Source organism: Octodon degus, unplaced genomic scaffold (genome assembly GCF_000260255.1).
Source record: "Octodon degus isolate 3935 unplaced genomic scaffold, OctDeg1.0 scaffold00033, whole genome shotgun sequence".
NCBI classification, from domain to species: domain Eukaryota; kingdom Metazoa; phylum Chordata; class Mammalia; order Rodentia; family Octodontidae; genus Octodon; species Octodon degus.
In genome coordinates this window covers 17,219,634-17,247,411 of record NW_004524609.1, presented here as the reverse complement: position 1 = coordinate 17,247,411, position 27,778 = coordinate 17,219,634, and the positions used below count along the sequence as shown (strand labels likewise).

The following is a 27,778-nucleotide window of genomic DNA, read 5'->3' as shown; positions in this document are numbered from 1 at the left end:
GCAGCTCCAGGGTCACGGATGGCCCTGCCCCTCCACCCACGGCGTACTCCACACCCCCTGGCCCGGCTGCCCCTGGTCCCACCTCTGCCACTGCGTGCTGACTGCTGCTTCTGATCGCCCTTCAAGGGCCCTGGCACTCAGCAAGCACAACCTTTGGGGGCGGTAGTGGGCGGTGCTAAGAGCTGTTCAGCCAAGAGCTTCCTGGGGGCAGATCCACCCCAAGATCTCTGCCATCAGGCACCCCCGTCTCAGCATGCACAATGGGGACACTGACGTCAGGGTGCATGTAAGTGAGCCTTCACTTAGGTGTCCTACTGTGATGTTTGTGCTTTCCTCATTCCCCAAGGCTAACTGAAGTTTTTCCTTTTATTGTTGTTTTGGCATTGACTGGTGCCCCTAATTCACAGGAGACAGCCAGACTGCTAAGCTCTTGTAACACAGACAAGATGGACAGCTATCTAGTAAACAATGAACAAGGATTTTTTTTCTCAGTCTTCCCTCCAAATAAGAAATATCTAGAAAGCTTCTCAACACAGCTAAGCTTGACTGTCCTTATGAGATCCATGTGGGAGGCACATCACATGCGTGCTTGCCATTCGAACCGCAGCACCAACATCCCCTCAGCTCCGTGCCCACAAGTGAGGAGCCAGCGGCGCAGAAAGACAAATCAGCAATGAACAGCAGGGCACACTAGGCAGGGGCTGCAGGCAGCATCAGGGGCACTCGTGCTCCGCTGCGGGCCCAGGCAGCACTGGACTGTGACTGACTGCCGCTCTGTGCACGCGCTGACATCCTCAGCAGCCGCCACCGCCACAAGCTCTTCCTTGAGCTGAGGCCACCACGATCCTCACATTCCACATTATATACAGTGCTAAAGAAGACACACAGGTGGCCGGGAGATAGCTCAGAAGAGTAACTGCTTGCCTGGCAAGCGCAGGGTCCTGGGTCCAATCCCCGGTACTGGGGGGAAAAAAAAAAGAACAGATGCACAGTGGCGCCCAGCAGGAATACCCTCGCCTCTGCACCGTGATGTGACAGCAAGACGACAAATCAGAGATGTGCTCTTTGTTCCTTACTCCTTTAGACTGACAAAAGTCAGCAAAATCCTTAAGAAATAACCAAAGCCCAGTCAAGGGGAAAACAAGTGAAACTTCTCTATCACCCCTATTCAAACGCAGGAGTTGGGCACCTGGGAGATGGCTCAGTGTTAAGTAGAAGCGCTTCCCTGGCAAGTGCAAGGGCCTGAGTTCAATCCCCGGTTCCACAAAATAAATAAATAAATAAATAAATAAATAAATAAATAAAATTTAATAAATGAACTCAGGGTTTGAAAATCATCCTCCCACGTGTAAAGACCTGCCCTTCATATCTGTATCAAGGGTCTCCAGGTAAAAGGGAGATCAGAACAATAGTGATTTTTTTTACTCTGAAAGAAACCTATCCTCCATGTCAGTATTCACCAAACTACATCTCCTGTGTCAAAACCTCAGGACAAAGACCTTGGAAGCAAGCTGGGTGCAGAAAAGTCAGCCACCTAGGCCCCCGGCATCAGCACCGAGCCAGGGAAGCCCAAGGAGTACCTCGTGCGGGGCGCCTTTGAACACGCTTGCAGACTGGTAGATGGTCTCTGTCCAGAGCTTCAGGTCTTCGTTTTCCAGCTCCTCTGCAGTCCTGTACAAGGATTTGGGAACCAGGCCCCCCTCTGGCACTTCACACTGGAAATGTAAACGCAGCAGTGAACGCTGTGCCAACAAACCAACCCTCTGGACACAAAACATGCTGGGCAGCACTGTGGCCCTGAGCATTCAGCTCCTGAAGCAGCTCAGAAAATGGAAAACACTGGCAAGGTCATAAAATATTCTGTACTGCTTAGCAAAATACTTCAAGAACCACTTGAATACATGTGTTTTACTTTGAATAAAGTTGAAACTGGTTTACCACAGAATTCACACTAATATGCATGAGGTACTGGACTCAATTACTAAGGCTGGTTTATGTAAGAATTAAAAAAACATATTGTACTGCAAAGGAAAAACATGTGAGGGGAAGAGTTTTATTCTTAACAACTACAGGCATTATTTTTATGAGAAATTATAATTAGAACTGGATATCTAGCTCAGTGGTAAAACATGTCCTATACCTAGCACACATGAGCCCCTAGGTTCAATCCACATCATCAGAGGTTAAAAAATTATGCTTAAGACACATAACTAATGAATAAAGCTTCACATATAATTCAGGTCAAATGACTGGTTTATGACATAACCTAAAAATTAATAAAGGATAATTTCTTTAAGTCTCTTTGAAATAGGTTAAGTTGAATTAGAATTGTATGTATTGAGAAATTCTTAACCCTGATTCAGTGACTTCATGCTCAAGTTCATAAAAATCCAAGTGTTCTCTGTAACAGCAGCCCTGGAAAGCAACTATACAGAAAACAAACACAACAGGTCCTTAGGTCCTCAGCATGATGGAAGAATGTCCCAACAATGACATAATGTTAAATCACCAGACTGCCCCACAGTTACATGGCCCAGAGCCCTGGAAAGCTGACACCACAGGCTTCTCCTGTACAAGCAGCCTGAGTGGCCACAACGGGGAGCTGCAAGGTCTCGCTATGGAAGCAGCACACAAGACAGCCGACTGACTGAAACACGACCAGCACGGCGCAGCATCAGCTTCACACGATGAAGGCGACAGCCTGCCTGGCCATGAGGCGCTCCTCGTTTCAGTTGTAATTACAACACGGGATGGTTAGCTTTTACAAGAAAAGCAGTTTGCGTGTTCCACAAACTTGGCCGCATGGCTTAATCTCCGAGGCACTTGCTAAGTTATACTCCTGTAATTTACTGGCTCTTTGCTCTAGACTATGATTATGACTGCAATTTCTTTGAAGCAGAACTGATAAACTGCGAGCTAAAATCTTACATTTTCTAAATGCCTTAATCATTTAGAAAGAGTACCACAGAAGTCCAATTCCTCAGCTAGAGCAAGGAAGGGAGTCAGACCGAGTGTGTGAGCATCTTCAAAGGCTAACTTCAGTGTGAAGGGTGGCAAGGGAGCCACCTCTGATAAGGTGGCAGCTGCCATGTGTGTCCAGAGCTGGACCCTCTACAGGCTGTCGTCCCCCCCCCCCCTGCAGGGCAGCTGAGCACGGGCTGCAAGACCTCCCAGGTCTAAGTCTCCCTGCCTTTGCAGTACTGTACAGTACAGAGTCTGGACTTGCAAGCCTCTGGCTGATTTACCCAGAACCCCAGTTTCTTATTACCCAGCACCTCATTTTCTTAGAACCCCAGACTTACATAAAAGAGAACTAGGCTCTTTCCATTTCCTACTTTGAAAATGTTACCTGGCTTATTTACTGTCAAGGGAGAAACACCAAGCACTGTCTCAGCGTTGTACCCCAGTAGACTTTGGCCTCACACATGTCAGACAACGCTTTATCAGCTATACCCCAATCTTAATTTACACAAGGTTTTGGGAACAAAGCAAGCTAAACTTGGGTTCTACAACTAATTTTCATTAGTCTGTAACACACAAAAAATAGGCATTACTAACAATAACCTAACTGGTCCTACTAGATGACAGATAAGTAAAATTAAAGTAATTCAAACTAAAAGTTGTAAAAGTAATTGTGTAAATGATTTCTTCAAATGCTAAAATATGCAATTCCCTGCCTAATACATACCATGCACTCCCCACTCAGGAAATCTGGAATAATCTCTTTATCGATGTAATCCAGCAGACCTCCTGGACCCTGGTAGTCATTTCCTGCATAAATGAGGAATTTCCTTCTGGTGTTGTCATCAATGAATGGACTAACCTGTAAAAAATCAGAAAAAATTAATAGTTTAATATGCTTTGCTGCTTCCCAGGGAACTACCTGCTCGGGCCCCCCCTCCTGTCCCTCTTGGGACAGAAGCTTTCTTTCTCTCAATAAATATATTCTGCTCATTTAAAAAAAAAAAAAAATATATATATATATATACATATGCTTTGCTGCTAACTTTCAAAGACTAAAGTTACACTACAGTATTATGTGTGGGGGTTTGAGTTTAATGTATTTTTTCTGTAAGGCCTATTTGCACAGCATTAAAAGATACGAAAAACTGTGCTTCTATTCCTGTCTTTAAAAGTTTGAAAATGTTTGTATCTCTGCATATTTTGCTTTTTACGTACTAGTTAAGCCCCAAGGTCATAAGCATGGGCATGTGGACGCATGACTAGCTGGTTTCCAAATGGATTAAGGGTCCCTGATGAACAGCATCACACCCACCAGTGTCCAGAGGACAGGGAAGACCCTGGGGGCCCGGAGGATGAGCAGGCGGCCCAGCGTCTCTGGGTAGTTGGCCTCCACCACCTCAATGATCCGCAGCAGGGCCTTGACACCAGGTCTCCACAGGTGGCGCATGTTCAAGCCTTCGAGGTCCACCAGGCAGGTCCAGGAGCTGCAGTTTGTGTTGAGATGTGTTATTCAGTAGGCAGCATACTTGGCAAACTGTATCTTATATTTTTTTTCTTTTGATTTTATAAAAGTCATTTATAGCCATTTCCAAATATATTCCAGTTTAATTACAGTGCTATGAATTCTATTTATAGATACTTGTATAAAACACTGAGGCAGTGTGACAGACCAGTCCTGAACGTGCAAAGCAAGTGATGCTCACTAACAGTCATAAAAAGCTCTCAGACATGCTCAGTGACCAGCAAGTGAGGCACAGCACCTGTCCCCACAAGCTAACCCAACCTGCTGTCAACAGGTACATGCCTGGCATTTTAATTCATCTTTAGGACACCTTGGAAAACAGGGAATTACCGTATCTTGGCTCACAATATCAACTACAAACATTTAACTCATATCCTTAATAAGCTGAAAGGAAAACACAAACTTTCTATCTACCTGATAGGCCGACCAAAGACTTTCGTGTTTTCTTCACACCGCCTCAGCCCCTCTTCATTTATAGAGAGCACCTGCACAGAAAGAATGTAAAGATGGGCCAGGGCAGGTCTCAGGGTAACACTGTGGTGCGCGTGACAACACAGGGCACTGATGCAGCACATCACAGGCAAGCATGACACCAAGGGAACCGCACACTCGCCAAGCATCTCTGACACAGAAGGTAAGTTTGTTCTCAGCAGAAAACAACACTTCATCTACAGCAAAGAGCCTGTGTCAGTTCAGGGATCACCAGGTGAGCAGAAAACAGACACTGGGACTGAGTCCTCAGAACAGATGCTCTGGGGAGGACAAGGAGGTGAAAGTGGACAGGCTGGACTTGGAGTGGCAAGGCCTCCCTGCACAGGAAGCCCTCCACATCTCCAAGTGTGCACACACACGAATGTGTGTTGGTGTCAGTACACAGCTGGGGAGGGGCGAGAGAAACCTAACAAAAGACAGCACAGAACACCAACAACGGTTACTCAGGGCATAGGATTATGGGTGTGTCCTTTTACATGTTTGTTTTTAAGGATCAGGTTCTTTTCTGGATGGGAACTCCACTACCAGCAGTGGAGGCTACAGAGAAAGGTCTGGGGCAGGTGCGGGGTGGCCTGAGGTCTGTAGACAACAAGTCCGCAGGCTGGAGAAAGAGGCCTTGGCACCAGGGCAAGTGCCAGGGGAAAGAACAGTCTCTTGGGAGGATCAGACTTGGGGTGAAGGCCAAGGACAGCTGAAAGGCAGCTCCCAGTAGACATCTTCAATGGACACACAGTTTCACTGAGGCTGCCATGGCGGGTTTTTATAACTTCTGTGCCTTCTTCTAAATTCGCTTCACATGTATCAGGAGGTTTCCCTTTCTAACTGCAAATCAGGGCTGGCTTGTGCTAGCAGGCCAGCTGTGGGATCACGTCCTGTGGCAGAGCAGCAGCGGGCCAGGTCAGCCTGCACCCAACGCCCACACCAAACTTACGTATCGCAGCAGCGCTTCCTCTCCGAGGGCCCTCACCAGGCCTTTGGTGTCCATCTGCCCTAGCCTGAGCACATAGAGCGGCCGCCCATCTGCAGTGGAGAGGAGGGAGGAAAAGCTGTTATCAGCACTGCCCCACTGAGGCAAGGGACACCCTCCCAACAGCGTCCTTCATGCGGCTGTGAGCACCTGCTGCCGCCCACTAGGTTCTGGGTTCCAGCCCCAGGACCACAGTAGAGATCCCCCCACAAGCTCACTCCTCCGTGTAGGGGAGGTGGATGCTCTCTGCTGTGTTCAGAAACGGAAGCTGATTTCTGTGTGGGCACGAGTGTCCAATATTTCTTCCAACAAAATAATAAAGAAAAACAGGTCACCGACAGAGCTTGCAGACCTGGAGGCAGCACTGCTGGAACGAAGGGAGCCGGAGGCCCCAGCTCCTCCTCCCCATGGAGGAGGGGGCCATGATGCTGTTGAGTACCAGCGGAACGTCTGACAGCAGGGGAGGGAACCATTCAAAGGTTCACATGTTTTCTATGAAAAGAGTTCTTTTAAAGTGTTCTTTCTTAGAAAAATGATTTTTTTCATTTCATAGGTTACTAAAAATTTAATGTCAAGACTTTTCTCTTTTTCTTCTTTTTTTTGGTACTAGGGATCAAACTCAGGACTTTGTGCTGACCGGGCAGGCACTTAAGTCGCTGAGCTATCTCCCCAGCCCTGTAGACTTTTTAAAGCCAGGCATGTTGGCGCATGCCTGTACTCCCAGCACTTGAGAGGCTGAGGCAACAGGATTGAGAGTGTGAGACCAGCCTGGGCTGCAAAGTGAGCTCAAGGTCAGCCTGAACTGCATAGTGAAAGGCAAAAGAGACAAAGAGAAAGACAGACAAACAGACTGACTTTTTTTTTTTTTTACATATGGAACGCTTCATGAATTTGTGTGTCACCCTTGCGCAGGGGCCATGTTAATCTTCTCTGTATCATTCCAATTTTAGTATATGTGCTGTCAAAGCGAGCACTGACTTTTTTAAAAGGCAGTTTTCCTCAATTTCTACCCTAAGCATCAAAATAAATGAAACTGTTCTGGAGGTCATGAAGTCCACACCAGCCACAGCGGTGGCTCCATGTCTTCAGAGCCTGGAAGTCTACTGGATGGAACCGAGAGGACCTTAACTCATTACATGACCCGTCCTTCCACACCAGCGCTGCACAGAGGAAGAGGTCCTTGAGGACAGAACCGGTCCCCCTGGGCAGTGTTCTCTCGCTCGTGCCACTCAGCACCAGAGGAGCGCAGAGAGACCAATGGGGCAGCAGATCCAGCCTGGTGGGGGCTGGCATCCACCCTGTACCTGGCTACTGCTGAATCTCACCTTCAAGGAGGATCTGGCCCTAGATCCATTTACAAAAAGCAAAAGATTTTCCTGTGCTTCCAAATCTTACAGAAAAACAAATTTATGAAAAGTTTCTACTGACAATTAATAAGACACTTTTGTCAATGTTTCACTACCAAACTTTTTAATCTTTTAAGGATTGGATCAGTATGTAAAATAAATATAAATTTTCGGTTTCTAGTAAAAATCAAGTTCTAGGGGCCAGAGAGATGGCTCAGAAGAATAAGTGCTTCCCTGGCAAGCGCAAGGGCCTGAGTTCAATCCCTGGTTCTACCAAAAAAAAAAAAAAAAAATTAAGTTAGTTAATCTGGAGAAATGCAATCAATTAAGGCAGAAAAGCAAGCCAAGTCAGAGCCACTACGATTTGAAAGGACCTGTTCAGAGGCAAAGGAGGGCACCTCCTCCCAACATGTGAGTTCCTCTCTGCCCAGCTGGCAAGGCCTGCAGCACAAGGAGAGGGTCCTGTGGCAGGGCAGGTGCTCTTGCAAGGCCTGGTGTATGAGGTAATGCAGTAGCTCACTGAAACATCTTCATTTTTGGTGTCTTCTTCAATCTATGCTTCGTATACTTGCCAAAGCAGAATTAAGTTCGTCACAGGTCTGATGCAGAAACCTCGCTGGACGTTTTGCTCCAATTGGGAAGGTTCAAGCCACTGTAACTCCTTTATTAGCACAGTGCTACTGAAAATACTATCCTCAAAGGTAACTGACTTAATTGGTCAAACCAGAATCCACTGAATAAGAAAGGCAGTCAGTCATTTCCCTCAGGGGATGCAACTCCTCGGAGGAGGTGAACCCTTACGCCCTTGCTGCCACACCCAGGAAACACTTCACCACCTGAGTCACGCTGAAGACAGCGTCCAAATCCGCAGAGCCAGGAGGGGTAAGGCACTCGTCAGCCCCCCACCCCAGCTCTATGGCAGGAGGTCTCAGGCTGTTCAGTGCCACCACAAGACACAACGACAGAGGTGCGGAGGCTGTCAGGCTCATCCTACCTTTGTCATGGTGATGCCAGCCTCCGGCATAGTAATCCTGCAGGACCTGCGGAGGGGTCCAGGTGTCCAGGATGTAGTCCACCTGGTGCTGCTTTCGCCACGTTAATGATTGACACATGATCTCTCTGGCTTTGTCAATATTAAAATCCCGAGCACGTAAGAACCGAAGAATATGTTCATCCTTCGGGATCTAGGAAGAGGCAAATATACTTTTAAGCAATGTTAAGAGCTGCTAAGGGAAAACACCAAGTTGCTAAGGGACTAAAACTCTACAGCTCCCACCTCTTATCAACAGTGAACTGTATCATTATATTATTTTTTTAATTTTTTTTAAACTTTACCTTTCACTTTTTTTTTAACATTTATTTAGTGTGTGTGTGTGTGTGTGTGTGTGTGTGTGTGTGTGTGTGTGTGTGTGTGGCCAGCTCAGCCCACCAGGGGGCGGGGCTGGCTGGCATGTGGTGCTGGAAGATCAAACCGCGGTCCCTGTGCTTTGCCAAGCTTGTTCCAAGTAGGTACTTTAGACCACTGAGCCATCTCTCCAGCCCTGTATCATTATATTATTTAAAATCAGCTGTTTCTGGGGCTGGGAGTGCTTGCCTAGCAATGCACAAAGCCCTACGTACAATCCCCAGCACTGTCAAAATTAAAAGAATAAAACAGCTGTTCTCAGAAAAATCTTCCCTGATGTTTTAGAAAACCATCATTATTAATATGGACAATCTTTAGAGTATTCCATTTTAGTTTCAGCAAAGTAAGGCAGGGCATAATTTCTCAAACCTATGCACTGATCTAGGTATGACTGAAGTATTTTTTTGTATGTATATTACACTTAATTTAGAAATCAGAATACAAAATAGTTTGGATAGTGTGGCAGTGCCGCTGGCATATTGAACCTTCTCTAGATTCCACTACCACAAATTAACAGGTTGGCTCCCCAGAAGAAAGAACAAGGCCAAGACTGTTCTCTACCACAGGCTGCCAGACCATCAGATCAGGAAGTGAGTGGGAGCCCGAGCCTGCCCACATGCTGCTCCCGGGAACACAGCTCAAAGCGTGGGGCCTCGGGAAGCCAGTCACGGATGTGACAAATAGCACAGTGCTGCGTTCAGATCGTAGCTGCAGGACCTTGAGGAAATCGCTTAACTTCTCTGAGCCTCAGGTTCCTTAGGTTTAGGGGGTTTTTGTTTTGCTTTGTTTTTTGCTGCAGGGTCTCACTGAGCAGTTTGGGCTTGCAGTGATCCTCCTGATTTCTGCCTCCCCACTGCTGGGATTACAGGCGTGTGCCGCCGCGCCTGGACTCCATCACCAGCTCAGCGCATCCAGGGGCAGGGCCAGCACGGCATGCGGTGCCAGAGATCGAGCCTGACCTCGCGTCCTCAAAGCGAGAGGATAAAACAGTACTCACCTCGATGACCATTAACACCAGAGCAAGGAAGGGCTGAGAGCAGTGACTGTCACAAACTCAGCCTCCACAGGGCAGCTAGCCGCCTAAGGCTGTTCCCGATGACCAGTCCTAAGCACTGACAGAAATGCACTTGGCTAGCTACATGCAACACGGAGCGTCCCTTTACTAATGTCCATACCTAGCACGGCATCATGCCCACAAGCCTCTGCTTGTTGCATAAGGCTCATCATAATGACTGAACACCTTATGAGGCTACATTTCACCTAAAACTTCATAAAGTTCAAACACTTACAATCTCTGATAAATCTCTGAATTCCTTCCAAACTATCTCAAAATTAAAATGTCTGAATATCTAAAATATGGTGTTTTTTTTTTTAAATTCTGTTTATTTCTTTTCTTTTTTTTGTCTTTTTGAGACTGGGTCTCGCTATGAAGTTCAGGCTGGCCCTTTGTAGATCAACTTGGTCTCAAACTCGCAACAATCCTCCTGCCTCAGCCTCCCCAGTGCTAGGATTACAGGCATGAGCCACCACACCCAACCCTCTGTTAGTAAACTAGACTATTCCCGGTAAAGCTGAAAAAGCTACAGCCACTCATGTATGGAAGAGCATCACAGCTGCTACAAAAGACATCGAGGCCGCACGGACTTAATGGCTTTTAGATGGGAAGAGACACATCTAACTACAGTAGTCAGGAACAGTCACCCCTCTCGGTGACCAAGAATGGGAGGAGAGGTTCGAGGGCTGTACGCAGACATCACTGCTGTACCGGGAACCTGACACTCACTTTGCCTTTGTGGGTCTCCTGCAGCCACTGGCGAAGTCTGATAAGGCAGCTTTCTTGGAGTGGAGTCAAATCACCCAGGTATCTTTTGATGTAGTCTGCATCCAGTTTGTCTGAAATATCAATTACATGGAATTATTTAACAACACAGCTCTGGATGTTGAAGCCTCCAGAATCCTGCTCAGTGAGGTCACCGTGTGGTCTTGGAGTCTGGGAGGGACAGGAGACTGGAGATGCCAGGCTTGATGCAGCTGCCCTCGAGAGCTTCAGGGACACTACAACCAAATCACTGATAGACCACAGGCAATCCTTCTGACTCAATCGCCTTTCCCTGAACGCTACTGAGCTACCACCATCCACCACACTCAATCCTATCTGTGACAGAGTGATGGTTCTAATAGATATTAACACATGTATCTTAATCTGTTTTAAACAGCTAACCCAGGCACAGTGGTGCACTCCTGCAATCTGAACTAGTCCAGAGGCTGAGTCAGGAGACTCAGGAGAAATTCAAGGTCAGTGTGGGCAATTTAATGAGACCCTATCTCAGAACTTAAAAAAAAAGCAACCTGGGCTAAGTGGCCAGGATTGCAAAAAGAGCTACTGTGTTCAAGAACACAAGAAAGTAACATAAACTAGAGAGATGAGATAGCAAAGTACAACAAAGAAAGCTTCACTTCACATGGTGAAAAATAAAACGGATTTCCCAACTACCCCTCCAGTTAACAGCTAACTACTAAAAAAAAAAAAAACCAAATGGCATAGTTTAGTTGCACAGGAGAACATATAAAGATTACCTGCTGATATTTTAACAAAATTTCCACGTGGCACAATTTTCTGTTTCTTATTTTTCCATGTTTTCTAAAAATGTTATGTTATAATAAAAACAAAAAGAGCTCTGCTTATGTAGTACGTACTTAAGCATGAAAAAGCAGCCCCTGGGCCCAGAGCTCCTGGACTCCACTCCAGCCCTGCCACTTTCCGGCTGCGTAAGTCCTGCAGCCTTTCTGCGCCCAAATGTAAACAGAGGCGCCTATGCATTCCCTCCTAAAGGACTCAGTATTAAACAGATCCTCGTCAGGGTGCTCTGGGCAGTACCTGGCGCAAAAGAACTGCAACAAGAGTTAAATGATTAAATCCTTTAAGTACAGAATTCTGTACTTAAAGGATTATTACCTTAACATTCACCAAAGGTACTTTTGGCTAATATAATACAAAACATTTTGTGAGCTCAAAGATTAATTAGAAATAACCTTTCCTGATTATAGAAAAAAATGAGTGTTTTACACAAGCTGAAGATAAGGAAACTAGATCAGAAAAAAGAGGTGGCTTCTGTCCATGTAACATCTGACATTCTAAGGAAGCAAGGGTGGGCAGTGTGGCACAGAAAGACCCCAGATGACCCCTGTGTGCTGCGTGGAGAACACAGCACCTCTCAGACCCACCATCAGGGGTTCCCACCATGGGCTCGGACACCCCACTAGGGCTGCTGAGGGCCTCACTGCTCAGCCCTTCAAGGCCAGAATCTGGGACGACGACTGCTGAGGCCATCGCCTGACTCTTGCTTGAAGACACTGTTTCTGAAGAGGGCCCAAGGGAAGGTGGGGTCCAGCGGGGCACAAAGGTGATGCCTTCTTCTTCTAGTTGATGAAGGTAATATTCAATGATTTCTTTCCCCTTAGGAGAAAGAAATGGACATTCAACATTCAAATTACTCCTCACTCCCCAGTTTATAACACACTATCTAGCACTGGCAGCTAGGCCTGTGGCTCAGTGGGACAGCACTTGCTTCGTATGCCTGAAGCGCTGGGCTCACATTCTCAGAACTGCTGAAAGAAAACAAAACCACCACAGATTTCATGGTGGGGTTTTTTTTTTCCCTAAATTATTTTACTTTCTTTCCTCCAAAGGTTTAAGACACAGTATCTGAAGAGATTAGAATTTTTATGTGTCTCATTAACCACACATGCATATGTTCAACGTGCAAATTCTAATGCAACGCCCTGCCTTCTGAATGCATGCCATCGTTCCATACTGCCGTGCTTCAACCCACAAGGAGTCCTGGAAGAGGAACCTGGACTGGGGGAGGGGTCCCTCAGCACAGCAGGATTTCCTTGCAGCGCCCAGAGGCTGGGAGCTGGTGCTGCTGCCTCACTCCCCCCACTTCAACTGTTCCCACCAGGTCCAAGGGCAGAATGCTGGCACCAGGAGCCACTGCCCCACGCCTCCCTAAGTCCATCAACAACCCTTATGCTGTGAAGACACATGAGGCAAAGGAGCACAGTTTTTCCTCTTCAGGAAACAGCTACGCATCCCTGACTAACTGGTTCCCAACTTCCCAAGGCAGCTGGTTCACATGATCATTTGGAGAAACTCTTGTCCTCTCCTGCCATAAAATCCCAGGAGACTCACTTTTTTAATGTTGCTGGTATACTGTTTCATTGCAATCTTTTCCACCGTACTTTCAAAACCAAAGAAGGACTTGATATCTAAACTTGCAGACTGTTCAAAACAGGTCCAGTCTTCATTTTCAGGATGAACCTGCAGGTACAGAAAAGGCACTCCCTCTAACACATGGCTGGCTGGCAGCTGTCTGTCTGTTCTGCAGTTACCTGGCAGCCAAAGGAAATACTTCCTAATGATGCTACTATTATGAGAAGAACAGATGGAAAAACTACACGGAGGAATTCAAAATCCAAAAAAAGTCCAAATTATAATTCTAAGATATTCTAAAAAGAACCATAAAAAGTGTTTCATACAGATGAATGTCCATTTTGTATCTGTGTATTCAAAGTGGTTAGGATAGATATATAGTTACATTCTCTTAATGAATAGAGTGATTTGTTTTGATGGTGTTTGTAAATAGGATCTCAAGTCCGCATCTTGTACAGCAATTAACCACTAAGAAGAATGTATGCAGTGTGTTAGTTATTGAAACTGTCCTAGTGATTTGATTTGAAACTGTCTCATTGCTATTTGTTTATCAATAAAATTATGAAAAAAAGTTAAATTTTGAAAATCACCAGTAAATATAGATGATTTTTATTTTCTTGGTATGTTTAGATTAAAACATAAACCAATAAATCAGCTATATAAAAATGTAAAAAAAAAAAAAAGAGTGCTTCATTCCCACTCTCAAGAGGTTCACTCGTTCAACACAGGAAGTGGCACTGTACGAGGACCAACACAAAGACCCCTGCCTTGTGCCATGGACAGACTAACGGGGAGAGAGACAGTTAGCTATGAACCTAAAAAGCGAAGAAATATACAGTATTGGAATATGGGGGGAAAGCCTGGGCACCAATCCTGACAGGATTGGTGGTAGAAAATCACAGCAGGCTGCATCATTCCATGGGTGGCCAAGGCTGGCCCCAAGAAGGGAGACGGGTGCAAAGACTGAAGGAGGGAACAGCGAGAGTCCCTCGGAAAGCAGGCCTTGTGTCTAGGGAACAAGGGGGTCGGCAGTTCTGCACAATGCAGCAGGGGCAGCAGAGATGTGAACAGGACAAAAGACGCGCCTGGCCAGCAGCTGGGAAGGCCGTGAGGACTAGGCAGGGGCCACAGGGTTTTGAGCTGAGAAGAGACATACACTGACACAATACTGTGAATGGATGCCTTCCGATTCAGTGCTAAGGATGGGTGAAGGCAGAAGCAGACCTAGTGGGTCATTCTAGTAACTGGGGAAACAGTGAGGATGGTAAGACAGGTCTCAAGATACGCAGGGTACTGGTCCTTCAAACTACATTTTTAAAGAATTAGAGTAGGACCAGAAGAGAAGTCATATTTAAAAAGAAATCCAAGTATCACTGAGATCACAAGAGCCTGAGTTCAATCCCCAGTTCCGCAAAAAAAAAAAAAAAAGTATCACTGAGTTGCCTTAAATGTCACAACAATGCAATCTGCAGTCCTCCAGTAAAGCAAGCTACCCTGCCAGTCCCGCTAGTCAGAGATGAGTGACAATATCTGCAGAATGAAGAACTGCGCTCTCCAACAAACAGACGCACTGTTTGCCACAGAGGTCCAACCAGCCCAGAAGCTGCATGCCAGCCTGCTCGTGCCAGCCTCTGCCCAGGACCCGTTACTCACAGAGTAGCAGCAGTGCTCGTTAATAATGACCCGATTAGAAAATGTTTCATTATGAGCCTCGATGTGCAGAGTACGTTCTCGAGAATTCAGGGAGTTCTTCTGGACAAAGTAAACATAATCAACTCCTGCAATCTTTACCAAAGAAAGAGAGAAAAAGGGCTCCTTAGTAACACGCAGTTGCACAGAGGCCTAGGTACAAGCGCACTCTGACTCCGGGAGCACCGCCTACTAATACGCCCTTTTCAGTTACCTTCTTCAACAGCCTGGGTGCATCTATATACAGTTTGCAGCGCCTTTCGATGACGTGAATGGCCCCATCTTCACTCTTGAATTCATTCACAGTGTCACTGTCCACGAACATTGGAATCAAAGGACAGGTAGGGAACCTCCTTTCATAGGCCTAGGGAACAAAGAGCAAAAGGAGAGAAAGCAAGTGAAGACCCAAGCTGACAAGCTGCGGTCACCACAGAACAAAACCACTTCTCAACAGAGGCCAAGAGGCGGCACCGCACCTGTGCCTTTATAGCTGCAGCTTTCATTCAAAAGGAGCAGGCGCTCTGCGCTCCTGGCAACTGCAAAAGACGGCAACTCTGTCCACACAGACACATCGGTTGAATCGAACTCCTACCAAAATCTCAGGAAAAATTTTTGTTGTCATAAGCACGAGTATTTTTAAATTTGCACAGAAAAGCAAAGAAACTAGAATAGCTTAAATGATTTTTAAAAAGAACAAACTGGGAACACTCATTTAATATAGTAAGTATTAAGGCTTACTTATAAGCTAAATGACATGGCATTGGTCTAGATCAACTGGCTAAAGCCCAGAACCCAGAACCCAAGGACTGAACCAGCACCCTGGGCATGCTCTATCTAAGCCATACCCACTGCTCCATGTACAAGATTCTTTTTTTTTTTTTTTTTTTATGGCAGAACTGGGGATTGAACTCAATTCACTGAGCTATCTTCCCAGCCAGAAGATTCTTTACAAAGGCACGAAAGAATACAATGGAGGAAAGATGGCCAGGCCCAAAAAAAAAAAAAAATCATGACCCAAACCTTTTATCAGACATAAAAATTAATCTAGAATGGATTCATGGACATAAGTATAAAGCACAAAACTATAAGACTTTTTTTTTTTTTTTGAGGTACTGGGGATTGAACTCAGGACCTTGTACTCGCCAGGCAAGCACTTATTCTACTGAGCCATCTCCCCAGCCCTTATAAAACTTTTAAGAAAGAAAAAAAAAAGCAGGAAAATCTTCAGGTATAGAACTAAGCAAATATTCCTTAGACCTGATAACAAAATTCAAATCCAGGGGCTGGGGAGATAGCTCAGTGGAATAAGCACTTCCCTGGCAAGTGCAAGGGTCTGAGTTCAATCCCCAGTTCTGCCAAGGGGGGGGGGGAATTCAAATCCATTAAAGGGAAAACAGATAAAATAGATGATATCAAAATTAACTTTTACTCTCTAAGTTCCCTGGTAAGAGAATGAAAAAACACGCTGCAACCTAGGAGAAAAATGGAAAGGAAGGAGGGAGGGAGGGAGGAGAGAAGGAAAACACTCACTAAGCACACTGACTGAGAGCTAGCACTCACAGAATACAGCCAGCACTGTACAGTTAGCAATACTGGGGTTAAAAATGGACGTGATTATGTATAAGGCCCTGGATTCAGGCCCCCAGCATCAAAATACAAAGGGGAGAGAAAAAGGTTAAGAAGTCAATTTTTATTATATGTTTTACCACAACTTTTTAAAAATTTCAACTGTTAAAATCCAACTTGAAAATGTACACAACAGAACTAGACACCTCACCAGAAAGTACATACAGACGGCAAACAAGCACATAAACAAATGCTCATTAAAGACATTAGCCATTAGAGAAACGCAAATTCAAACCACAGGCGGTATTTGTCACCTGACACCTGTGAGAACCGACAGAGGCAGCAGCCATGGGTAAGGGAGCAGGGAAACAGAATCCCTCAGGTGCTAACGATTAGGTTATCAGAGGAATGTAAAGTGGAACATCCAATCTCTAGCAGGCAGCACGGGCATTTGTGTGCACATGCTCTTAATGATTAACAAGGACCCAGGGAACGGATGGAAGTGTTTTCTGTTTCTAGACAAACTGACAAAAAAGAAAAAAATAGTATGTCACTTAGAAATAGAGAACACACATGGCATTTTGACAGCAGGGCGGGTTCCAGAAGCCTTCATGGCAGGGCACTTGGGGCAAACCGTGAGTGATGGCCAAGATTCACAAAAAGGGAGCGTGTACACAAAGGCCTGGCACTGGGAAAAGTGTGGCATGACTTTTCGTCAGATTTAGATTGGAAAAGAAGGGAAATACTAGTATTTCTGGTTTCATGTTGAGAAACCATAGTGAAGTGGCACGACAAAATGAAAATGTCGGGGCTGGGGAGATAGCTGAGTGGAATAAACGCTTCCCTGGCAAGCACAAGGTCCTGAGTTCAAGCCCCGGTACCGCAAAAAACAAAACAAAATGAAAATTTCCTTCAATAAAATTTCGGTTTCAGCTGAGGCAGGCAGCCTGGGCTACAAAGGGAGCTCAAGGGGCCGGGGAGATGGCTCAGCAGAATAAGCACTTGCTTGGCAAGCACAAGGCCCTGAGTTCAATCCCCAGTTCCGCCAGAAAAAAAACCAAAGTGAGCTCAAGGCCAGCCTGATCTGCACAGCAAGACCCTGTCTCAAAAAGACAAAAAACAAAATTGGTTTCAAGACAGAGAAAATATACATACAACATACGTGTACATATTGCTCACTTACCTTCCTAATTTTTTTTTTTTTTTTTTTTTTTTTTTTTTTTTTTGTGGAACCGGGGATTGAACTCAGTCCTTTGCGCTTGCCAGGGAAGCACTTATTCCACTGAGCCATCTCCCCAGCCCTACCTTCCTAATTAAAATGTACTATGTAAGGGGAAAAAAAACCCTAAAACACAGAATCAGCACACAACCTAGCGAAAGCACTCCAGGACATCTGCCCTCGAGAAACACAGACATGTCCACAGGGAAACAAATGTCTGCAGCAGTCCCGCGCATCATAAATAACCCCAGATGTCCTTCAGTGAGAGACTAGGCTGTGGTCTATCCACAGAAAACTACTCGGTGACAGAAAAGATCCAACTATTGGGGCTAGGCATGGAGCTATGCCTGTAATCCAAGACACTCAGGAGGCTGAGGCAGGAGGATTGCTCAAAGTCTGTTTGAGGCCAGCCTGGTTTATATAGTGCGTTTAAGGTCAGCCTAAACTACATTTGAAACCTGGTCTCAAAAAATAAAAGAAGAAAGAACTACTGTACAACTTGGATGAATCTCCAAAGTATTATCTTGGGCAAAAACAGCTTAAACAACTACATACTACTAGATGATTCCATGCATGGTTTTTGGGTTGTTGATTTTTCTAAGTCAAGGTCTCACTGTGTAGTCAAAGCTGACACTGAACCTGCTGTGTAGCCCAGGCTGGCCTCAAACTCATGATCTTCTTGCTTTAGCCTCCTCCAGAGTGCTGGGATCACAGGCATGTGCTACCACATCTGGCCTTCAAAATCATCTCTCTCTCTTCTCTCTATCAGTATTAGGGATTGAACCTAAGATCTTTACACTGAGCTATATGCACAGCTATCTATCTTTTTAAAAGTATTTATTATTTATTCATTTGGTACAGTCTCGCTATGCAGCTTAGACTCATAGTGATCCTCCTGTTTCAGCCTCCCCAGCGCTGGAATTATAGGTGTGCGCCACCATGCCTGGTTTCAGCGGCTAGCACAGTGTGGGCCTGGCACAGCAGGTGGGGCCAGGGATCAAACATGGGCCCTTGTGCTTGCCAGGCAGGCATTTAGACCACCGAGCTCTCTCCCGACCCCTCTAACTATTTTTTTTTCTTGAGACAGGGTCTCGCTAAGTCACTACATTGCCCACACTGGGCTTAAACTTGAGATCCTCCTGACTCAGACTCTCAACTGGGATTACAGGCATACAATCCACATCTACTGAACCTTTTTTTTTTTTTTTTGATACTGGGTATTGAACTCAGAACCTTGCATGTGCCAGGCAGGTGCTGTGCCACTGAGCTATATATTTCCCAGAATGAAACATTCTTGAAAAGGTAAAATAGAGAAACCGAGAGTACACTTATGGTTGCCAGGGGTTAAGGTGGAGGCTGGGCAAGAGGGAAGTAGGTGTGGCCACAGGAGGGCAACAGTAGTGGCCCTTGGGAACTGTAGTGATGTCAGCACCCTAACTGATGCACTACTTTCGCAAGATGTTACCAGGGGGGCTCTGGCAGGGCTGAGCCACCAGTGCTGCATTCCAGCGGCTCAAGCTTTCTTCCCCACCTCCACTCAGGTATCACTCAGGACAACTGGCACGAGCACCACAAGACCAGTGGTACAAGAAAGCCCTACAGCAAGAAGCAGAAGGATGAGCTGAGTCGCTCTGCAGCTAGTACTAAGAGTAGCCGCTCTGCACACAGTCCAAGTTTGTGGAGGCAACAAGGAGGATCAAACCCTGAGGCTAGATGCTGAAAACCTCCTGGGGCTCTGAGTGTTGGGGTGGGGGTCAGGGGATCACCAACGCTGTCTACCATGCATCCAGTAAGGAGCTGGCCTGCGCCAAAGCCCTGGTGAAGGGCTGCACTGTGCTTGTTGACAGCACACAGCAGCTACAGTGATACCAATCCCACTATACACTGCCCCTGGGCCACAAGAAGGGGCCAAACTGATATCCAAGGCAGAAGAGATTTTAAACAAAAACGATTGAAGAAAAAAATTTTTTAAAGTATAATGAAAGGTAAGGGGCCAGGGAAATAGCTCAGTAGGATAAGCACTTGCCTGGCAAGCGCAAGGACCTGAGTTCAATCCCCAGTTACACACACACACACACACAAAAGACAGAAAGGTAAAAGAACTCCCAACTCAGCTGCCTTTGAGAAGCAGCCCCAGCAGGACAAGCTTCTTGCCTGCACTGTATCACAACCAGGCAGCGCGGCCAAGCACATGGCTCTGTGCTACAGTGCAAGGACTAGAATTTTAGCTGAGGAAAATCAAGGCCCAGAAAGGCAAATAAGGCCTCTCTCCTGGCTCAGCTCATGTAATAAAAGTGCTTATTATTCTATGAAAAAAAGAAGCTGCTTAAATAAAGAGCTACAATAACCCCCTGCACACTACTGGGCCACAGCAGAATGAAGGTAAAAATCTACAGCCAAAGAAGCAACAGAAAGTATGCAAACTCCTGGAGATTGAACAGCATGTTACTGAATAATCAATGGATTGTGGATGAAATCAGGAAAGAAATAAAAAATGACAAAGAAGAAGCACACACAAAAATGAAGCAGAGCTCTTTCCCATCTTGCAAGATGGCAGGTGAAAAAACTGAGAAGCCAGACACTAAAGAGAAGAAACCTGAAGCCCAGAAGGCTTCTGCCAGTGGCACTGGTAAAAAGGGTAAGGTAAAGAAGGCAAAAAAGTCCAAGAAGGGGCAGCCCCACTGCAGCCGAAATCCTGTCCTAGTTAGAGGAATTGGTAGATACTCCCGATCTGCCATGTATTCCAGAAAGGCTTTATACAAGAGAAAGTACACAGCTGCTAAATCAAAGGTTGAGAAGAAAAAGAAGGAGAAAGTTCTTGCTACCATCACAAAACCGGTCGGTGGGGACAAGAATGGAGGTAGCCGGGTGGTTAAGCTTCGAAAAATGCCTAGGTACTACCCTACTGAAGATGTGCCCCGAAAGCTCTTGAGCCACGGCAAGAAACCCTTCAGTCAGCATGTGCGGAAACTTCGAGCTAGCATCACTCCTGGCACCATCCTGATCATCCTCACCGGGCATCACAGAGGCAAAAGAGTGGTCTTCCTGAAGCAGTTGGAAAGTGGCTTGCTACTTGTGACTGGGCCTCTGAGCCTTAATCGTGTTCCTCTACGAAGAACACACCAGAAATTTGTCATTGCCACCTCTACAAAAATTGACATCAGCAAAGTGAAAATCCCCAAACACCTCACTGATGCTTACTTTAAGAAGAAGCAGCTGCGGAAGCCCAGACACCAGGAGGGCGAGATCTTCGACACCGAGAAAGAGAGATACCAGATTTCAGAGCAGCGCAAGGTGGATCAGAAAGCGGTGGACTCACAGATTTTGGCAAAAATCAAAGGTGTTCCTCAGCTCCGGGGCTACCTGCGATCCGTTTTTGCTCTGACAAATGGAATTTGCCCTCATAAATTAGTGTTCTAAATTTCTTACTAAGAACCTAATTAAATACCTGATACATTTAAAAAAAAAAAAAAATGAAGCAGAGTATAGCAAAACTGTGAGACAAAATAAAAACAGTTCTAAGAAAGAAGGTTACAGCCCCAAATGCACACAGAAAAAGAACAGGGACCCCAATGAAATAACCTAATAATGCACCTCACAGACCTAGAAAGACAATAATAATCCAAATCTGAAATAGAAGGAAAGAAATTATAAGCTCAGAGCAGAAATTAGTGATACTGCGACTAAAAAATGCAAAGACTCAATGAATCTAAGAGCTGGTTCTTTAGAGGGACGAGAAGGCGATCTGGGGATGGGGAAACAGCAGGGAGAGAGGGGAAGTAAAAAGGATCAAGACACAACATATAGATATATATATACCAATTACCCCATAATGAATGTATTTACTGTGCATCATAAAAACATACTGAGAAAAACTGAGAAAGAGAAAGGAATAGACTTGCTATGGAATTTATCAAAGCTCGTGGAAAATGAGAGCTGAGCATGGTGGCAGGTATTTATAACCACAGCTACTTCAGAGGCTGAAAACAATCACAAGCGCAAGGCCAGTCTGGGCAGTTCTCACCCTGAACTGAAACAAAAAATAAAAAGGGCTGGGGATGCGGCTCAGTGCAAGGGCCTGGGTTCAGTTCCTTGGGGTGGGAGTGTGCTTTAGAAAATGCACTTGAGCAGCAGATCTAGTTCACTCTGTGGTAGTCTATGAAGATCACCAAACCAAAGACACCGCTGAATGCACACTTAAGCCTAAGGCATCCCCTAGCTCAACAAGTGCATGCCAACAGAGAAATTCCAGGCTGCAGAGACGCAGAATCCAGGTAGTAGGAAGCCCAGCGCTCGCCTCTGCAGTCTCTATAAAGAAAGGTACTGAAGGAAGACATTCACGCCGGCTGACAGATACCATTTCTTTGTATGGTTGGACTAAAAGGGGCAAAGGGCTTACTGTGTCTTCCCATCTAAAACTAATCACAACCGGGGCTGGTGAGATGGCTCAGTGGTCTAAAGCACCTACTTGGAACAAGCTTGGCAAAGCACAGGGACCGCGGTTCGATTCCCCAGCACCACATGCCAGCCAGCCCTGCCCCCTGGTGGGCTGAGCTGGCCACACACACACACACACACACACACACACACACAAATAAATAAATGTTAAAAAAAAAAATTAAAAAAAAAAAAAAAAAAAAAAAAAAGCAAAAAAAAAAATAAAACTAATCACAACCAAAACTAAATTTAAGGATGAAATCTACAGTGCTAATGAGGAAATGGAACAAACAGCTTCATCTCTACCAAAGCAAAAGAGGTTCCAAAGGCACTATTACTGTAGAGGCTCTGAGCTTCAGTGGAGAAGTTCCTGCTGCCTATCTCAAGCACCCTGCTCATCTTGGTGTCAGTCAGTCCCTGGAGTCGCCATGAGGACCCACAAAGCACCTGAAAATCATATAAACTCTTCTACCTGGAGCCCCACTCAAAGTCATCCTTGGTTCTTTTGGATGACCCCATTTAACTCCTTGACATGACAAGGTGCATCATCTGAATCCAGATGCTGCACCACTGCATCTGTTTATATGGTGCCACACTAGGCAGCATACAGGAATGTCAGACAACTCCCAAGAGGAGGAAGTAACTCAGTATCAAAAGACCATACAGGTACTATTAAGACCAAAGGAGAGGGGCAGGGGAGATAGCCTGACGGTCTAAGCGCCTGCCTGGCAAGCACAAGGACCCTGGCTCGATTCCCAGTACCGCATGCTGTGCCAGCCCTGAGCTGAGCTGGCCACTGAAACCGGGCATGGTGGTACACACCTATAATCCCGGCACTGGGGAGGCTGAAACAAGAGGCTCACTATGAGTCTGAGCCGCATAGTGAGAACCTGTATACCAAATAAATGAGTAATTTTTTTTTTTTTTCCAGAACCAGGGATTGAACTCAGGTCCTCGCACTTGCCAGAGAAGCGCTTATTCCACTGAGCCATATCCCCGGCCCCTAAATAATAATTTTTAAAATAAAAAAAGACCAAAAGAGATAGAGAACACCCTCAGCAGGAAGGAAGAGCATGTGGACTAGACCTCAGAGCCTGCCAAATTTGTTTGTAATCAGTAGTAACAGGACAGCATGTGGGTGCCAGCAGGGACAGGAAGTGGTGGGAGAGGAGGCTAAGGGTCGCTGCAGGCCCCTACTTAGCCAGCAGGGCCTCCGGAGCATTGCCTTCCCCTTGGTCAAGGGACCAGAGGAGGGAACCTAATGTGATGAGAGTCATGTTTTTTTTTTTCTTTTTTCTTTTTTTATATATTTATTTTTAAGAGTCACATTTTAAGAAGACTACTCACACGATGGTCTGGAGAGGAGGCAAACCCACGTGTGGTGACTGATTATATTTGAGTTTAAATGTTCCCACCTTGGGAGCTAAAAACATGTTCTTCACATTTATCTACTCTCCTCCTCCATTCAACTAGATTCTAAATTGTATAACTGCTAGAATGCTGATAATCCACACAATCCATCTCTCAACGCATTTTATCATCACCAGCATCTGCCCAGATCACACCACAGATAAGACTCGCTGAGGACCTGTAAACATTAACTGATAGGTTTTTGACTGTGTTGTAGCAGAGAAACAGGCAGAAGGGAAAAGAGAAAGGGACTTTATTACCTTTAAGGACACAGAGAGAAGCTGGGGAAGACAAGGGATTCTCTGGGTTGGAACAAAGGGAGGCTCATGCTTTCATGGCCTTTGCAGAGGGTAGAGTTTGAGGGGGACGTTTAGATACACCTGAGTATACTGAGATTGGGGTCTTCCCTGAGGCAGCGGGAAAGGTGAAAGGAAACTGCACCCTGGGCTGAGATGGAGAGCCGGGGAGGTGGTCTCGGGGAAGATAAGCTGTTGTGTTAAGGGCTTCTGCCCTATTAATGACCACCATAATAATTCTGTAATTTGTACTAGGGCCAGAACCTATCAGTAATTACAAAACAACTGAGTAACTCACTACTATGTGTTCTATACTGATGCTGAAAACTGCCTAAACTTTTTTTTTCCTTTTTTTTCACTGGCTCAGGATACCTTAAGGGCAGGTCTGGTAAGGCATGAGGATCCAGGGATCAAACCACAGTATCCTGGGCCTGACTGTCTTCACTTAAGCAGGCACTTAAACAATTGAGCTAATGGGCAGGCCTCCTAAACTAACTTTTAAGCTATACTTCATTTTTTAAGTTTTATTATTATCATATTTATTTTTTTATTGAGAAATAAATATGAATGAGGCAGTTTCACAGTTCATTAATAGGACAGTTTTGATAGTCAATACAATACATTGTTATTTTCTTAGTGGTTATCCATAGTACAAGAAGCAGACAGGATATTCTGTCCAAACAGGTAGTACACCTCTTTCTTCTCATTGAATTAAGCGAAAGTAGCTGTAACTTTATCCTATTTTGTATATATAAATACAAAATGATCTTTCCTTTGTATCCTTTTGTTTTGTCCTGTCAGAGATGAATATTCTATTGGCATCTAAATACTACAGGTGTTTGAATTCAACTAAACAATCTAACACTGTTTAGCCATCTATAATATTAGTGGGTTATCCTCAGAAGTTATTGACTTGAGCCTATACTTTATTTAAACAAATCCCTAGTTTTGTACATTCTAGCACTATGACACACAAATAAATTACAAATGCAGGGACTTTAAACAAAACTATTCTAAGATACCACAAACACCTAAATTACATTGGACTCCAAGACCTACTGCATCATCTGAACAACTGAAACAGACTGGTCGGCCTGAGGGTCCCCGTGAGAAAGGCTGGTTTCCGCTCCCTATGACATCATCCACCCACACAGACACACACTCAGAGATGGTCATCTGCACCCTGGATGCCCAACAGGACAGCACTTACACCCTGCAGGCAAGGGAGCTGCTGACACAAAGCGGTGCTGCGCCGGATGGGCTGCCAAGCATCTCCTCCTCCCTCCGTGCCTGCTTCCAAGTGTTGCCCTGTCACCCAGTGTGTTACTTAGCCACAGAGCAAAGGCCAAGTCCCACTCCTCTTTCTGTGCCCATCTGAACAGGATCTCGAATGTTTGCCTAATGTTTGCCTTGTTTGCCTAAACAAGGTCTTAGTTCAACAAACACTTCTTGAATTATAGACTAACAGTCTCCTAACTACACGAACCCAGGGTTTTGGTGGTACCCTGACCAGTCCTTCAGAGCTACAGAAAGCCTACGAACCCTGCAGACTGCCAGCACAGAAAACTACTGCTTACTGAGTACATGGGAAAGCAACATTGTAAAAACCTAAGAACTTTACTCTCTGGAATAGTTTATAGGTGATACCAATGCCCTCATGTTCCCATAAATTACAACCTGTAAACTTTTTAAAAGTGTGTAAGCTGTCCCTGAAAAATACATATATAAGCATTCCCGTTTTATTAAAAATAGCAGTACATATCCCAGGATCTATCCACTGGACGGGCTCAGAAGTATGCACTCGGCAACGAGCAAAACTGGCAGCCAGATCTGGGTTTCTAAATACCACTCCCAGCGCCTGCCTAGGCAGATGTAGGGGCTGGGGGTTCAATCCCCGACCTGCTGTGCAGCCCTGGCCCCAGCCCTGGCTCCGCCCCGGGGTGCACTGAGACAGTGATTGAGACTGGGCATGGTGGTGCGTGCCTGTAATCTCAGCACTTGGGAGGCTGAAAAATAGGAGGATCACTGTGTAGTAAGACCCTGCAGACTCTGTACTAAATACATAAAAATACATACATACATACATACCACTCCCTGTGAAAAAAGCCAGTACAGCTGAACACATGCCTGGACTACTGTACCTGAAACATTTCTTAGCAGGAGAGGAGTAACTGATAGGGACATGCACATCTAGAAGCATAGGAAACAGCTGAAAAGGGTTCCACCCACCAATTATGGGATAATTGGAGTACTACAAAGTAAAAAGATGGCAGAGTATGACAAAATACAGTGATATTAGCAAAAGGGCCGGGGGAGGAAATTTTACAGAATAAAAGTGCCATTTAATAAACACAAAAGGAATGACAGAATTAGAAAATGACCATTTTTCAGCTGCCAATGTAGAATAACTGATGTAGGTGAGAATCATCAACGGACATAAATCAAAGATGATCAGAAGAGACTGTCACAGTCACAATTTGTCAACCTGTAGATCACTAAAAAGGGACAGGCTGGGGATACAGCTCAGCAGCAGAGCACGTGCCTGGCAAGCATGAGGTAGCGGTTCAATTCCTGATACAAAGAGACAGAAACAGAGAGAGGAGAGAGGCAAGAGAGGCGAGAGAGAGAGAGAGAGAGAGAGAGAGAGAGAGAGAGAGAGAGAGCGCGCGAGCGAGCGCACAAGCACGCAAGAGACCCTTTATTATGGAAGGATCAAGTAGGCACCACCTGAACGAAATGACTAGATATTGGCCCAAAGATGGGACAGTCAGATAATCTGACATGAAGCAACTGAAGCAGCAAGACTGTTGCAGTCCTTGGAACAAGAACAGAAACTCTGAAGCTAATCATGTGGAAGCCATCAGGCAAATCCAAATCATGGAATACTCAGTGGGGGAAGGGAAGGGGAGAAGAGGAAGTCAGTATCTTAAAAGATTTATTTTTTTTTTTGGCAGTACCGGGGATTGAACTCAGGACCCTGCACTTGCCAGGCAAGTGCTTATTCTACTGAGTTATCACCCTGGCCCTTAAAAGATTTTTTTAAAAGCCTGAAAATGTCTAAAGTCCACAGAGACAGGACCGCTCGAACCAATGATTCATTAGCTCTTCAACTGGATAACAGCTGTATACACAGAACACTTGGGGACCAACTGAAGGAAGGGCACCATGTGTAACACAGTAACATACTACTCTAATGGTGTAAAATTCCTTGGCTGTGATACTGATCCTAGTTATGGGAGAGACAGCTATTCTTAAGACAACCCATACTTCAGTATTTAGGATCAACGTGCACAATACTTCTTTTCAAATGTTTCTACTTAAAAAAAAAAAAAAAAATTGTGTATCTGTGTGTGACAGAAAAATGTGTGTGTGACACCGGCAGGGGAGACATGTTTATCTGGGTGAAATGTACACAGATGTTCAATGCTTTTTTCTATCAATTTTTTAAAAGTGAAAGCCTCTTAAAAGTTGGGAAAATAGAGGAAAATGCTAACTTTGGGAGAAAAGTCCCCATGTGAAACAAAAAGTGCTTTTACTACACAAAGTCAGAGTATACACAGACTGGTACAAATCAAGAGAACCACCTACAGCTTTTGCCGATTTTAACAAGTGGCTGATTAAATAAAACACACCACACTTTATACGTGGCAATGTACACAAACGCTGCTGCCCAAGCTCTCCGAGCCCAGGTGTGCGGGACAGGCAGCGCGCCTTCCTGCAGGCCGTCCTCCGCTCGGGCTCCCAGGCTTGCCGGAAAGGAGCAGTGGCCCACAGCGAGGCAGCAGCGTGGGTGTCCACAGAGGCACCCTCTGCTTTAAAACTGCGTGTGCCCGAGCGATCTCCCAGAGCAGAAGCCCACTTCTCAGCGCTCCGGGTGCAGGGCACTGCGCCAACATGGCAGCAGCAATCCCCAGGGCCTCTGGGGTCTGAAAACTCTCCGCGCTGCTCTCCAACTGCTCCCTAGTATCACCGGACACTCATGGACACTGAATCAAGCCCAGCTAACCTAAAAAGAACACTTGCAGAAATAATTTTTCAGAAGAAAAATATTCTTCGATGGTTCCATTTTAAAGGAAAACTTACTTTTATAAGAGAAAACTAGGGCTGGTGAGATGGCTCAGTGGTCTAAAGCACCTACTTAGAACAAGCTTAACAAAAGCAAAGGGACCGCGGTTCAATCCCCCAGCACCACATGCCAGCCGGCCCTGCCCCCTGGTGGGCTGAGCTGGCCACACACACACACACAAATAAA

General features: G+C 45.5%; 1 protein-coding gene and 1 non-coding gene across 3 annotated transcripts in view; both read right to left on the bottom strand.

Moving 5' to 3' along the window:
* Window positions 1–27,778, bottom strand: part of Sec14l1 (SEC14 like lipid binding 1) — an 83,650-nt gene that overhangs the window by 12,557 nt on the left and 43,315 nt on the right. For both annotated transcript variants that reach the window (XM_023713924.1, XM_004630143.2), the window contains exons 3-13: window positions 14,813–14,962; window positions 14,563–14,694; window positions 12,889–13,017; window positions 11,922–12,153; window positions 10,480–10,589; window positions 8,286–8,475; window positions 5,910–5,998; window positions 4,901–4,971; window positions 4,277–4,448; window positions 3,689–3,823; window positions 1,581–1,715 (exon numbers count right to left, since the gene is read on the bottom strand). In XM_023713924.1, the coding sequence (XP_023569692.1) occupies window positions 1,581–1,715; window positions 3,689–3,823; window positions 4,277–4,448; window positions 4,901–4,971; window positions 5,910–5,998; window positions 8,286–8,475; window positions 10,480–10,589; window positions 11,922–12,153; window positions 12,889–13,017; window positions 14,563–14,694; window positions 14,813–14,962 (1,545 nt within the window). The remainder of the gene's footprint in view (window positions 1–1,580; window positions 1,716–3,688; window positions 3,824–4,276; window positions 4,449–4,900; window positions 4,972–5,909; window positions 5,999–8,285; window positions 8,476–10,479; window positions 10,590–11,921; window positions 12,154–12,888; window positions 13,018–14,562; window positions 14,695–14,812; window positions 14,963–27,778) is intronic.
* Window positions 6,813–6,919, bottom strand: LOC111816508. The gene has a single exon (XR_002820885.1). It is a non-coding gene; the product is annotated as a U6 spliceosomal RNA (small nuclear RNA).